The sequence below is a fragment of the Anopheles bellator genome, chromosome 1, assembly GCF_943735745.2.
Source record: "Anopheles bellator chromosome 1, idAnoBellAS_SP24_06.2, whole genome shotgun sequence".
NCBI lineage: Eukaryota > Metazoa > Arthropoda > Insecta > Diptera > Culicidae > Anopheles > Anopheles bellator.
In genome coordinates this window covers 3,522,606-3,536,116 of record NC_071285.1, presented here as the reverse complement: position 1 = coordinate 3,536,116, position 13,511 = coordinate 3,522,606, and the positions used below count along the sequence as shown (strand labels likewise).

Here is a 13,511-nt window from a genome sequence, read left to right as displayed (position 1 = left end):
TTTTCGCTGACCCGTTTACAGAAATAACGTTGCAAACTGTTTTTATTATCCATTGTTTGAATAAAATTCCGTAATGGTCGTGTGATACAACGGTTCTCCTTTCAGTATCTGTGAGTTGGCCGCAGTAATTCGCACCGCAATGTAGTCACCGACTCCAACCGATCGCAACCAACCGTTCGACGGTGATTGCGGACTTGAAGCAATCGGGCCAGCGGGAACGATTACCTTCACGTTTCCATCGTTACGCCCGGCCAGATCGGCCCGGGACCGTTTGCTGTATCCTTCAATGAGAACCAGCTCCGTTCGACCTACGAATTCTTCGTTTAGCCGCTTTGCCTCCCGGCGAAACGCCGCAATCATCCGCAGCAAACGCTCCTGTTTGATCTCGTCCGGAACATCGTCGCTGTACCGCCGGTGGGCTGTGGTCTTTTCGCGCATACTGTACGCAAACAGAAACGCAGCGTGATAGCCCACCTGCTCGATCAGCGATATCGTATCGGCAAACTCGGCTTCCGTTTCGCCGCAAAACCCACAAATAAAGTCGCTCGAGAGTGTCACGTTGGGAATCACTTTCCGCACTTCCATCGCGAGGCTCAAATAAGCTGAAATCAAGCGAAATCGCACAATCAGTTTTCCAAACTCCAAACCGGAGTGCCCCTCCTACCTTCACGAGAATAGCCTCGTCTCATCCGTTCCAGCACCGTCGTGCTGCCGGATTGAGCCGGCAGATGCAAGCTGCTGCACACGTTCGGGTACCTCGCGATCGTTTCCAGCACATCGCGCGGGAAATCTTTCGGATGCGGTGACGTAAACCGAATCCTAACGTCCGGCACCGTTTCAGCCAGCTCCGAGAGCAGCTCTGCAAACCGGAGGCCTCCAACTTTCGTTTTATAAACGGTTCGAAAACCGGGCGCCAATAGAGAAACATCCTTAGGGTCCGATGGCCCTATGGTGCTGGTATCACGGTAGCTATTCACGTTCTGTCCCAGCAAGGTAACCTCCCGTATGCCTTCACTCGCCAGCTTGAGCACTTCTTCGCTGATCGACGGCAGAGGGCGAGATCGCTCCTTGCCCCTTGTAAACGGCACAATACAGTACGTGCACATGTTATCGCATCCGCGCATGATCGAGACGTAGGCCGTTTTCGATTTGCGATCCAGCTTCACCGGAACCACATCGGCGTACGTTTCATCGAGCGATAGTAACACGTTGACTGCCTTCTGGCCCTTCTGTCCGATGGTGAGCAGCCGGGGAAGATCTTTATACGCATCCGGTCCCGCTACGACGTCCACGGACTGTTCCTTCTCGACCAGCCGTTGTTTCAGCCGTTCCGCCATACAGCCCAGCACACCGAGCAGCATTGGCTTTCCGTCGGTTTCTCGCTTCGATTTCGCCAACCGTAGATGCTTTAGGCGGTTCCACACCGTATCTTCCGCCCCTTCTCGGATAGCGCACGTCATCAGGAGTACCACATCGGCATCCTTCAGTTGGACGGTTCGCCGGTAGTCATAAGCCTTCAATATCGACCACACGATTTCCGTGTCGTTTGTGTTCATCTGGCATCCGTACACTTCGAAGAACACCTTCCGTTTCTGCCCTTTGAGGACCTCTTGCGGCACGTAGGGGACATTTTCTGCCCTGGATGCAATGTAAAGGGGTTCCTTTGGCGGACCAGCCAGAAAGTGCTGCAATGATGGTCCGGTTTTCAGGTGCTCAAATTTAGCATCGGTTGCGTAACCTATTCGATGAGCCTGGGAACGCCGTGCCAACAACCGAGCACTGGTTTTCACTAGGAAGCATTTTCTCGCTAACGTTCCCATCGGAAAATCCAAATCCAATTCAAATTTGATAATTCCCAGCACAACCCATTATTCCGCTCCGGAAGAATATTGTTTACTTTCTCACCGCCTGAGCAGCTGATTTTGACACATTGAACAATGATTAAGTTTTCGCTCACCACCACTGGGCATCCTGCTGAGCATTACCATTGGGCACCCCTTAGACGTTTTTGTTATCCAAGATAACAACTTTTCCGAGATTATAGAAAAAAATTTACCCACCACAACAACTTCTTTGTTCTTTTTTTTCTTTTTGTTTCCATTGCATTTCTGGCAGCTAGTGGTTATTAAGATATTCCTAAACCAAAAAGTGTGCTGTGTTGTGTTTGTTGTTGGAAAATACGATCGAAACCGATCGATCGATCCGTGGGAACAGCGGAACCGGTAGAAAGTGCACTTTTACTGCGTAGCATTACGGAATACTACGTCTACTAGCAAGTTTCGGTTCGATCTGCCGGGTGTAAGTAAACAAACGCACTATCGTCTTGCTTTCTATTCGATTCCATTCTAACGCATATTTGTCGCCATTTTGTGCATTGCACATGCGAAATCCAACGGTTGGTCCAACGGTTGAATGTTAACAAGTTTTTAGCGGTTTTTCTCGGATCATATCTGCGAAACAACCCAAAACCCCCCCTCGAAACCCGGATAGTGGGTCATCCGGATCCCGTGTGACCGTATGGAACCGTTTGAGCGGCAAAAGCGCCGAAGGATCCGGCCGTGTCCAGCTGTGGAGATCACAGGGGACGGACATTGGCCGAAAATGGCGAGTACCCAGCATCCTGACATCCTACCAGCATTTGGTACGGGATGCTGACCAGAGAAACTGGTCCCGCGTCCGGGCCTTTTGTTATTATAATCAAATTAAACTGCAGACTTCTTGTCACTGTCCCATGAAACTTCCAGTGTCAGCTTTTCTTCGAAGTTGTACCGAGAGCAAAAAAAACCCACAATGGTTACCATAACCGGGACACACCACCCCAAAAAAGCCAACTCTCTCCACGCGGGGCCGTTTAATAGCGGCCCAAGATTTGCCGAACAATTGCCATTTTACGACTTGTTTTCTGAATTTAATTAAATTATTCACCTCCTGCCTGCCCGCCACCGCCAGTTCCCCGGGCTCCTGAAGGTGCGTGCACGGCGGCACCAGGGCACAAAATTGTATTCAAATCGAATTTCGAATAAATAATACAATTTCAGGGACCCTGCCGTCAGCCTTGTTCCACGCAGCCTTTTTATTTATGCGCAGCTTCCCCACTGCGCACGAGATTGCGCTAGTAATCCGCATGTGAGAAAAGTAGCAGTAGGCCAGGTTCTATCCGTTCGGGGTCACCCTCAAGCCTACCGTCAGCGTTTTTTTTCTGTCTCCATCCCGGTTGCTGGTCCGGTTAGTCATGCGTGCAGATCTCAATTTCCTTACGCACTTTTCAAACGCGCTCCAGATAGGTTTGGATCCTGTTTGACCACCACCGGCATCATCAGCGCGTCGTCTCGTGGTGGCTGAGGGCGCATCCCATTTCCTCCAGGCGCCTCCAGATGGGAATGGTATTGCCATTGGAAGATCGTGCGGAAATAAATCTTTGCGAATCGTTTCGCGCGGCCACTGCCTTAATAACAATGTAATTCAAATGAGGATCCATGTTTTTTTTTTTTTCGTATGTCGCCCATGGGCACGGTCATCCAGATGTCCAGGTTGTGCTGCTGTTGGAGGCTGTCGGCAAGCATACTATGGGCTGGTTTTGGCGCCAAATTCTGCTCAGCATGCATTCTCAAAATCCCGACCAACTGGCCGTTACCGACTCGCTGCAAACTCTGGTTTCCCAGTCCCAGGATGACTGGGGAAGGTGGGACAATTCCGCAACGTTGCTCTGAAGCATATAATTAACGCGCTACGCAATTTTTGGTGCGTAACTCGCGGAGCTACACAAATCCACAAACGCACGTTGAATGAGTTCTGTGACTCGCTTCGGAATTGGTTAAATTAATTATAGGCTGTCGGAACGGCTTTTCCACCGTGCGTTCCGCTCGGTTCGGATGAGAACAGAAGCTGTGAGAAGAAACTCGATAAAATAGGAAATTTGTAATTTCTATGTTACAACGGTTCCAACATATAGCAGTGGCCAAGTGGGTTTATGCACACACCCTCCCCAGCAGCCCCAACGGGGCAGCGGAGCACGTAATTGGTCCGGTCCGCGGTACTGGTGCGCCATTTTGCTCGCGCCAATTGGTTGATTGCACCCGCGATGCATTTCGCCACGTGCGCTTGTATGGGTGCATTGTGTGCAGATGCAAATGCACTCTTCGATGCCCCTACCCCAACCACCCGACCCGACCGGGTTGAGTTGCGTTCGCCCTCCACAAACACTCTCAGCCGAACGCACTTTCTGCACTTGCGGAGTGTGTGCGCACGAGTGCAGTTGCGAATGTGCAAGTGCACTTGTTGACGGCCGGTGCATTCTTCCCCTATTTCGCCGCGAACTGCAGTTTGCAACCCCTTCGGTGGATCTCGTTTCTTCTCCCCTCATTTATGCTCGATGGCGAACATTCAGAGCATCGGCCTTCCGGGGAATACGCGAACAAAATGAAGGATCTGGCCGTGGTTGTTTGCTTTTGTTTAATCGTTAAACAACAAGTACAATATGAAATAGCCCAACAACTGGTCGCACCGGGACCGACGCATAATAGCCGCTCGCCGGTTCCTCTGCCCTGTCTAGGAACAGACAATAGAGCCGACACATGAAAAAAGGATTCTCAAAGCGGGCACAAACAAGCGCGTAGCACCGGCAGGAAACGCCAGGCTATGCGCGAACCCAAAATTCCTAGACGGGGTCTCTCGGCGGGCTGTCGGCAACGGGCCGCGCGGATCACCGGTTGACGAGGGATCTTTCTTTCATTTTGACCGCGCTGGAAACTGGTTTTGGAACCGTGGACCCAACCTGGCGGATTTCGGACCACGCGCAGGACGGGACTACCGGGAAACCACCAACCGTTCTGTCACTTTCGGCGGTCTGTTCACACGAAAGATGGGGAGAACGTTGGCCTTTCTTTCGGCGCACAAGGTATCGGATTCGAGCGGGGACAGCTGTGACACAGTCAACCCGTCCTGGAATGGTGCACTATCGCCCCCCGTTAGGGTGCCGTGGCAATTGCAATTCCTCTGGACCACCGGACCTTGACCTTTTCATGCTCATGACCCCCTTTAAAACCGGTCACCGGGAAAGGGTGCGGGCCCAAAAAGGGACAACACTCGACTGGCCAGTGACCACATGAACCAACGGATCCGTTAAAATATCTTTTCACATTAACGCTCGATCAACGAACTGATCAAAATGTTTGAATGTTTTTCTTTCCCGGAAGGATCAACAACGGATCGGTCCGATCAGAAGCCTATTGAATCCAGCATTTGGATTTACTTTCACTCCTGCACACAATGGAGCTCGCCAAATTCCCGAGCATAGAGCATAAAATTCACGAGCAGAGATATCAAGCTTCCTCAAGGGTAACGACCGATGGGCGGAACGATGGGGAATGGGCTTCTCCTTGAAAGTGTTTCCGCCAGAAAAGGAAAAAAACTGATCACGGCGCGGAAGCAAATTGCTGTGATCGGTGAGCATAAGAGCATTTTTGGCCAGCAAAGGTAGCAAACAAACATTATTAACCCCAAAAACTCGTCGTCGCTGTGGCGGGAACACAGCGGGAAGCATCGAGCTTCGGTCGGAGCACTGGAGGGAGTGGGGACAAACAAACGATAAGAAGCCCATCGCAGCATAAACGCGCGTTTGAAGGGATATCGAACCGTGGCGCGCGAGGTCGTTTGAGCGCAACACGAAATATCAATGTTTACACGCGATTTATGCCCTCCGGTCATCAGTTTTCAGTTTCCGGGTGGCCGGGCGTCGGAAGCGCGGAATCGTGGTTTGAGGAATCCTCGGCTTCCTACCTGGGAGATGGCCGTTGGCAAAGGATCGCACCGGGGAACCGGTCAGGCGGATTATCTTCGCGTATGCGAAACACGGAAGTGAACTCGATGGTGTGTCCGTTCGACGACGGCCAAATGCATCGCCGTTTCCCATCGAGCTCCGGTACCGCCGGTTGCGATACGCTGGGAAGCGAGCGGTCCTTCGCTTGTCAATCCAATACCAATTTACATGATTATGGCGTGGCGTGGCCGTGGCGCATGCAACCCTTCCCCGCGGAAGCACACGGAAAATGAAGTACATTGTAGCCGGATGGTGATCCGAAGGGATGCTTTGAACAATTTTACAAGCCCCGCTAGTGTTTCTTCAAAGTAAACCGTGCACGGTTCCCGCCATTCACGGCCATGCATCAAGGGCGACCATCGCGCCATTAATAGGACTGGTGCCACTGTCAAGTGCAATACGCCGGCCGGCCGGCCGAATGACCTTCGCCGATCGGGGGCGCACTGGCGCACTGGAAAGGGTTACGACGGCCCCACCGCGGATCCGCCATTTTTGTTGGCCCCTTTGACGACGCGCGCGGTGGGCGATCTGTATGACATTTGGTCTGTTTCTTTCTTTTCTCTCCCATAAAGTCACGCCATGCCTCTCTCTCGCTCTCGCTTGCGGTGCTGATGCTGATAGCGCGATTACGCATACCATTGCGATCCAATGATCGCTTCTATGTAGGTTGTAGGGAGGTTCTATGTAGCGCGTTATCTATTTAGCGAGCGCGGGGCGGTGACCAACACCAGCGCGTCTTAGGTCGAAGAATCTACGGACTTCTTGTAACGTTTTTGTGTTCTTTGCATGTGTTTGGACTGGATTCAACACGTGTTTAAGTATGATAGAAATAACCTATTACTATTATTGATCCTCGTGTTAGCTGAATTTGAAATCCTCCCATTAGATGAAACTGATTTTTTAGTGTGAAATCAATTAAAATTAAAAAAAACGCTGGACATGCTTTCTTATGGCACGTAACGCCCAACAATCGTGTAACGCGTAATTGTCACGGCAATTGTAACACCGTAACACCAAATGATCGATCGTTTGTGGGAATTTTGAAAGCAATTAGCACCATCCGAGGGTATCCAACGCAAGAAAGATTATTTTAACGTTTGATATAATACTTATTAGCCTATTTCTGCGCCCACACTTAAATCGATACCATCTAGTTGATTAATCAACATGATCAATCACGATACCGATGTTCACGATAAATGTTTTCCTACATGATAAAACAATCTTTAACTGTGTGAGGAAAACTATGTTAACTATGTAAACTTATCCAATGAAATAGAACTAATTTTAGGGCCACTGCTTTGCGGTGATTCTCTTTAGAACATCAAGTCTTTATATACATTAAGAAGCCAGAATCTGAAAATATTCTTTCATTATACCGCTAGAATTCGAAACTGAAACAAATAAATACTGATTCGCCGTAAAAATTCTTATTGCCAGCCGGCCACGCAACGTCTCCGTGCCGTAATTTTCGCCCCCCAATGTTGCCCTCTCCGTTCGCGGCTATGTGGCAAGTGGAGAGTTGGGACGGCGCCTACAACTACCACCTTGGTCAGCTTCGGCGGTTCGGGATTCCAATCGGGGGAATCGGGGGTTTACGCAATCCAACCCCTTCGCGCGCTGCGCGTTACGCGTACACACAAAACCGCGGAGGGTTGCGCGCGCACACACGGCCGCCGCGTGTTCCGTCAGCTTTCGAAAAAGGGGGACACAGTGGGGAGCAGTAAATGGCTAGATTGGCGCTAGTGAGCGACCTCCGTGCCCGCTCTCCTGTGTCACCGGTGAACGCGCGTATGAGTGTGTGCGGCGAGCGATGCGAAACACTCACCGAATTTTGACCGAATTTTCTCGACCATCTTCGGGGACCGAACCCCCACCCCCCCAACCAGCACCCCACGCACCGCCACACTCCGGCCCCTTGGGCCGACCGTCTGCTTCGCGGTTCTGTTCTTTTTGCCCCTTTTTGCACCGCGCCCGGCTTGGCGGACGAACGTCGGACATCTTGGCCACCCAAAAGGCATAACGCGAAGCGGAGCGGAACAAAACAACAACCAAGACCGGACACGAAATCAGTGGCTGCGCGCGCGCACCCCGCTTCGGGTTGGTATGTTGGCGAAGCGAATGATGCGAAAAGTAGCTACCGATCCGATTCCCGAATTCGGAAGCGCATCTTGTTGGTCGCCACTTTTAGAGCAGCTCATCGGAAGATTCAACGGCAGATTAGCTTCCGGCCGATAGCCGTGCACCGGAATTCGGGTTGGTATCTAAAAGAGCAATGCGGATTAATGGGGCGCACGGTGCGGCTTACCGATAATTTTGGACAAGATTCGCGCGATGGGCAACCACAATGTGTCCGCTGATTGCGTTTCTGGTTGCGTACGTTCTGGTGGCGGCCCTTGACTCTAAGAGCATAAATTGCCGAAGGTATGTGCATCAGAATCCGGGGCCATCGCTGCCCTACTTTCTAGTCATTCCGAAGGGTAAGGGCTCCCCCGAATCGGGATTGTTGATCCACCTTGGCCTTCCTGGGTCCGAAAGAACGAAAGGTGGATAATTTGTTACAACTTCCGCCGACCGCTGGTTGTGAGAAATTAGTATCCAATTAGTGAGATGCGTCGCCTGGAAAGAGAGCGAGAGTGCGTGAGATTAGAGAAAGGGCCACGGCGCGGCTGAGTACTAAAACACACTTTCCGCTTTCCGCCAATCCAACATCCTTCTCTGTCGTGATCTCTCTCTCAAACACCGGAGCCCGTAGATTGCTTCTCTCGTCCTGCTCCATCGGTGATCTGTGCTTCGTCAGCACTTCAGCTAGCTAGCTCTTTCTAGGCCGTTAAGTACCACCACCACTACTGCACCGGTTCCGCGTGTGGAGGACATGGCGCCGCTTGCATTTTAATCTCGACGCCGAACCTATCTCTCACCGTCCGTCCTAGCTCTCCGATTCTCCTAAGGTGTGTGCAGTGATGGCAAAGCGCTGGGGCACGGGGGCGCGCTCCTTCACCCCACATTGCACTGGCCGTTGTCCCTCGACCGGACACCCGGCTCGACTTTGTATGCGTGTCCGTGCGTGCGTTGTAGATGTGAGGTTAGAGCACTGATCGGTGGCACTCAGGCGAGTGAGAAATCCGGACCGTCGTTTTCGTACATCCGTACACTTGGTGGCCGTCCCGTCGATGGACCAGTTTTAAGTTATTTGTCAACGCGGGCTCCAACCTTTCCGTGTGCGCGCTCTGGTGTATTTTTTACCGTTCCGATTCCTTCTCGCTGTAATTCAACCACCGGAGGGTTCCAGGTGACCGGTGGCGTCGATCACAATCCCTTTCCCGGGCCACTGCGTTGGGTGATTGCACTTTACTTATGCTGGTCCATATGCTAGCCTACTTAGCACAACGTTTCCGGGAGCGCACTGCAACGAGTGCAAAGAGTGTTGTCAAATTGGTTCTGCTTTTGACAGGCACGTTTTCGCCGCAAACTCGAGCACTCTCATCTCAGTTACCAGCGGAACGGTAGACACTATCACGTAACAGTCGTCACAGCACAGGGTTTTCGGCCACGACGACGATCATCTCGCGCGCGCTGGTACCAGGAAGGGTTAGTCCTTTTCGAGCCCGGACCGAATGTTAACCCGGATATCTGACTCCTCCCGGTAGTGTGTGCTCCGTAGCAACAGGAAGCTTTGCCGTGGCCATCGTTTCAAGCTGGGAAGAATTGGAACAGGATACAGTGCGGTGACGTTTCTTCGAGTATTGTATGAAAATTATATTTGGGTTTTTTTGTCCTGTCAGTGACGAGCAGTAGCAGCAGCAGCGACCGTGTGTATCTGTGTGCTTGTGTGAGTGCGAAGCAAATACAAAGTGGAAGTAGTAACCTCTCGACACAGTGGTGGTGGCAGAGACCGGCACCAACAGCAGCAGCAGCAGTAGAGTGAGAGAGATTGCGGGTGTTAGATACCGAAAGCGAGTGTGCTACTAAAAACCTGGCGCGAGTGAGCGAAGGCGAAGCAAGAATGAATTACACTAGCAGCTTTGCAAAAGGTATGTAACCAACCACCATCAAAGCAAACATTGTTCGCGTGGCTCCCGCAGCTTTCGGATCCTTTTTCAATCGACCAGGTTGCTAAGATTGTGCGTTGACTTAGCCACCGGGCTGGCCGGCCGGCCGGGTAGAAAACGTCCCGTAAAAGGATCGGATTTATCTGGACCATATTTGCACAAAAATGCGCACCATCGCGCACCGTTGCGAATTCGTCATCAACCTTCGCTCGGTCGGTCCGGCAGGGAGCTTACCCCGCAGTATCCAGACCCCCCGACAGGGTCCATACAACGATCGCGCTTGGCGCATTTTTGGCGCTGTGTGCAATTCTGTGTTCTTTTTGCTTTCGGCTCTGGTGCCGTGCCGGTGTATTGTGGTGTGTATAAAAATCCTAAGTCTTTCTTTTTCTCACGTGTACCGGCCGATACTTTTTTACGGTAGGGCACAGACACGCGCGTCGGACACCCTGCGGTGTATGTGTCTGTGGTGGCGCGTTCTCGTGTAACTCAAAAACGGGGAAACGGTGATGATCGGTCATGCCTCGTGCTTTTATATTTTTGGGGAGTACACAAGCGGCCCCAGTTCGTCTCGCACACAGTCACACGCAGGCCCTCTCTCGTTCTCACGCGCGCCAGTGAGATCTGGCAAGTCACGTTGTTTACTTTGGTGAACGATTAGCCGGCGGCGACCGGTGAAGCGTTTTTCGGCGTGAGAAGTGAGCGGTGAGCCGGTTTTTGCGTGCGATTCTCGCGCGCCACGTGTTGTACGCAATGGGTGTTTGGTGCGCAACGCGGGATTCACGATTATAGCAGCATTTTCCAAGATTGTAGCCGCATTTGGGGACTGTTTTGAAGTACTAGAAGTACTTAGTAGAAGATTAAATCTGTGTGTCTGTTTCCGGAATCGGATAAGCCCGATTGTTGGTCTGGTTGGGCAATATGTTTCTTCCGGTAATCGCAATCGAAAGCTTGTTATCGATGCTCCCGATTTATTTTCCGGCCACGCTCTTACATCTTTCCTCTTTTATGATTCCAATTCCAGGTTCCAGCAGCAGCGGTTTGAACGGTCTTAATTATGCAGCTGGTTCTGACCTGAGGTACGTACTGATCACTGATTTTCATGCTCTTCTCGGAAGCCGTTTCTTGCTTTTCAACGGTGTGTACGCACGCAGCGAATGGGTTGATCCCTGCCGTCGGCAGCCTGCGCCAAAATCCGATCGTAAAATCGATTCATCTCAGCTCAGCCCTGAAGGCACGCCGGACACAGAAATAAAAATTAGCAATCATTTGACAGAGCCCGCGGTCTGCAGCTTTTTACGATCATCCCCCCGGTTGTTGTCCGATGTCTCCTTTTTCTAATGATGCGCGGCGCAGGAACACCCCGGGTTTTTATTTGAGTTTCATTTCAGTTTTGCTTTATTCCACGAAACGAGAACAATAACACGCGGAGCAGGTGCGCCGGTGGGCTCAACTCTCTCGCTCTCTCTTCGGGCTCCTTGGCGGAAGGATAATAATTGTGTGAGCACAGCGCCCCCCACACAACTCAACTCACGGACCCGAACCGACCAACTGTCTCGATCTTCGCGGCGCGACGGTCCCGAGACGATTAGGAACGGGTATTGGAACATTCAGCCAAAATTTGCCAACATTTTTGTAAAGTTTTAGACCCTGACTCGGCTTCCTGGAGCATTAAACCGTCGGACAAATATTATCGCTCCTTGGACGTCTCGTTATCGCATCCGAATCTTGCGCCCTCCCGAACTTGGGGACCCTACGGCCCTATCCCGTGCGCCGGCGAGCGAAAGAGAAAACCCGTCCACGTCCAGCAGTAATTGAAAACCGTGTGTGCTGCTGGCGTTGAAGCGCTAACCCCGATCGCTTAGAACATTCCTTTTCGTTAACTTCTCGTTTCGCGAAGTCGCTCTACCCACCACGGCAGCTGACGCCGATTGCGCTGACCGGATCAGCTGCTGTTGCTGCCGCGCTGCAGCACACAGCACACAGCGCAGCGCCGGCGCACCGCTGCCTTAGAATTGTCTGTAAAGGGAGCGAAAAAAGAGTGTTTTATGTGTGTACGCTGTGCACTTCGAGGAGGAGCACCACCGACCCGACCCGTATCCGTCCGTGGCGGTCCTAAGCACGGTGTCCAATTATCCTATCATGCGCTTGGCAGGCGGCCCTCCACGATCGACATATGCGGCACGGCGCGTGGCTCCCTAAGTCGCCGATTGTCTCGGCGATCGACCAGCCCCCGGACAGGGGACCCACCTTTGGACCGATCGAACGCCCATAACTCATTCCAGCTAGCCCCCCACCGCCCCACCAGTCTCGGACCAGTTGCGGCGATTTTGATGGCCCAATACCGTTCCGTGGCGATTTTCCGAACGGGGACTCTACTCCCCACCCTGTGAGCGTGGCGTTATTTATGGTCACTCTTTGCCCGTCTCGCCTCTGTGAAGTGCGGAGAGGAAGTCCTGTGCGAGGACGACTGGGTCCAGTCTGGGACGCCCGGTTCCTGGTCTCCTTTTTCCGGTCTGATAAAGACCGCCGACGACTGACGCACGATCGATACCACCACCACGGTGTAATGAGACCTCTAAATGCACGGAAAATAGGCAGACAGGAAGGCCCGCGGCTGTCTGTCGGAGACGCAGCAGACCGAACTGTCTGCGCCTGGTGCGCCGCGGACACCGAACTTAGACGGGCACACAACGAGGTTAGAGAGGGCAAAACAAACCTTCGAAAAGGTAATTCTAACCCTACCCCAATTCCGTACGGCTCGTTGATCGACGGCAACGGTTCCTGTTTTGGCTGGCAGAGTGTGTCAGAGGGCTATTAGTCGAATGGCGGTCGATCGGAAAATCAATCGATCGTTTGCGCACAATTACGGAACGCGCCGACGTGTTAAGGATTAGATTTATCGTTTCGCTCTCCCCCCCAGCAAATCATCGGTGGCAAATGGATAGAAATCGACAGTTTTAAGATTCCAGACCCCAACAATATTCGGCTGGGCGGGGGCCCCTAAGGCTGATTTTACCCCCTTGCAGCAGCATGCTCGTTACAGAAACGACAGAAATAAACGGCTTTTTGTGGTTATCCGACGGGCCGACTGATGAGCAGCCTTTTTTTTGGTAGCCCTGCAAACCTCAAACCCCATCGTCCTGCCCATCTGGTCACGATTTTCCCGGCCGCACAGCGACCATCCTCTTAACCCGGGGGCGACCACGTCAGGCGTCAGGCGCCGCTGAAATAAATTACTTCGTTTATGACCGTCCTTAAGTACCTGTTAGTGTTGATAATGGACTTTTGCCTGGACACACAGTGGGACGCGGACTGGCCTCTGCGGTCAACCCCCCAGCAGGAGGATCGCAAGGATCAGGAGGACGCAACGATAATAAACCGCCGAGGCCGGTGCCGCCGCCAAACTGGAATGTGCGGATGTTTTCTCCACTTCGCCTCTTCGCTCTTCGCTCGCTGCCCATTAACATTTCGATTCGCGTCCCGACGACGATGAGGACCGAAAAAAACACAGACATTCGCTCTCAAGACTAGGAGCCGTCTCCGGTGTTGTTGACCTACGGCCACAGGACATTAATTTATTTTTAATTTTAAATTAAACAAAACTTACCACCGTCCCCGCGGTGCGTCTGCGGTTTCGGAGC

The 13,511-nt window shown here is 52.2% G+C and overlaps 2 protein-coding genes across 2 annotated transcripts in view; one reads left to right on the top strand and one right to left on the bottom strand.

The window, feature by feature from the left end:
- Positions 1–34: 34 nt before the first annotated feature.
- LOC131216153 (CDK5RAP1-like protein) lies at positions 35–1,822 on the bottom strand. The gene is made up of 2 exons (XM_058210568.1): positions 665–1,822; positions 35–602 (listed from the first exon to the last, which is right to left on the bottom strand). Exons 1-2 carry the CDS (start codon positions 1,818–1,820, stop codon positions 46–48), a joined length of 1,713 nt encoding a protein of 570 aa, XP_058066551.1. The 5' UTR covers positions 1,821–1,822; the 3' UTR covers positions 35–45.
- A 7,889-nt stretch (positions 1,823–9,711) lies between these two features.
- The window catches only part of LOC131206255 (insulin-like growth factor 2 mRNA-binding protein 1), a 37,941-nt gene continuing 34,141 nt past the window's right edge, over positions 9,712–13,511 (top strand). The window contains exons 1-2 of the mRNA XM_058198739.1: positions 9,712–9,852; positions 10,892–10,946. Of these exons, the coding sequence (XP_058054722.1) occupies positions 9,825–9,852; positions 10,892–10,946 (83 nt within the window). The 5' untranslated portion in view covers positions 9,712–9,824. The remainder of the gene's footprint in view (positions 9,853–10,891; positions 10,947–13,511) is intronic.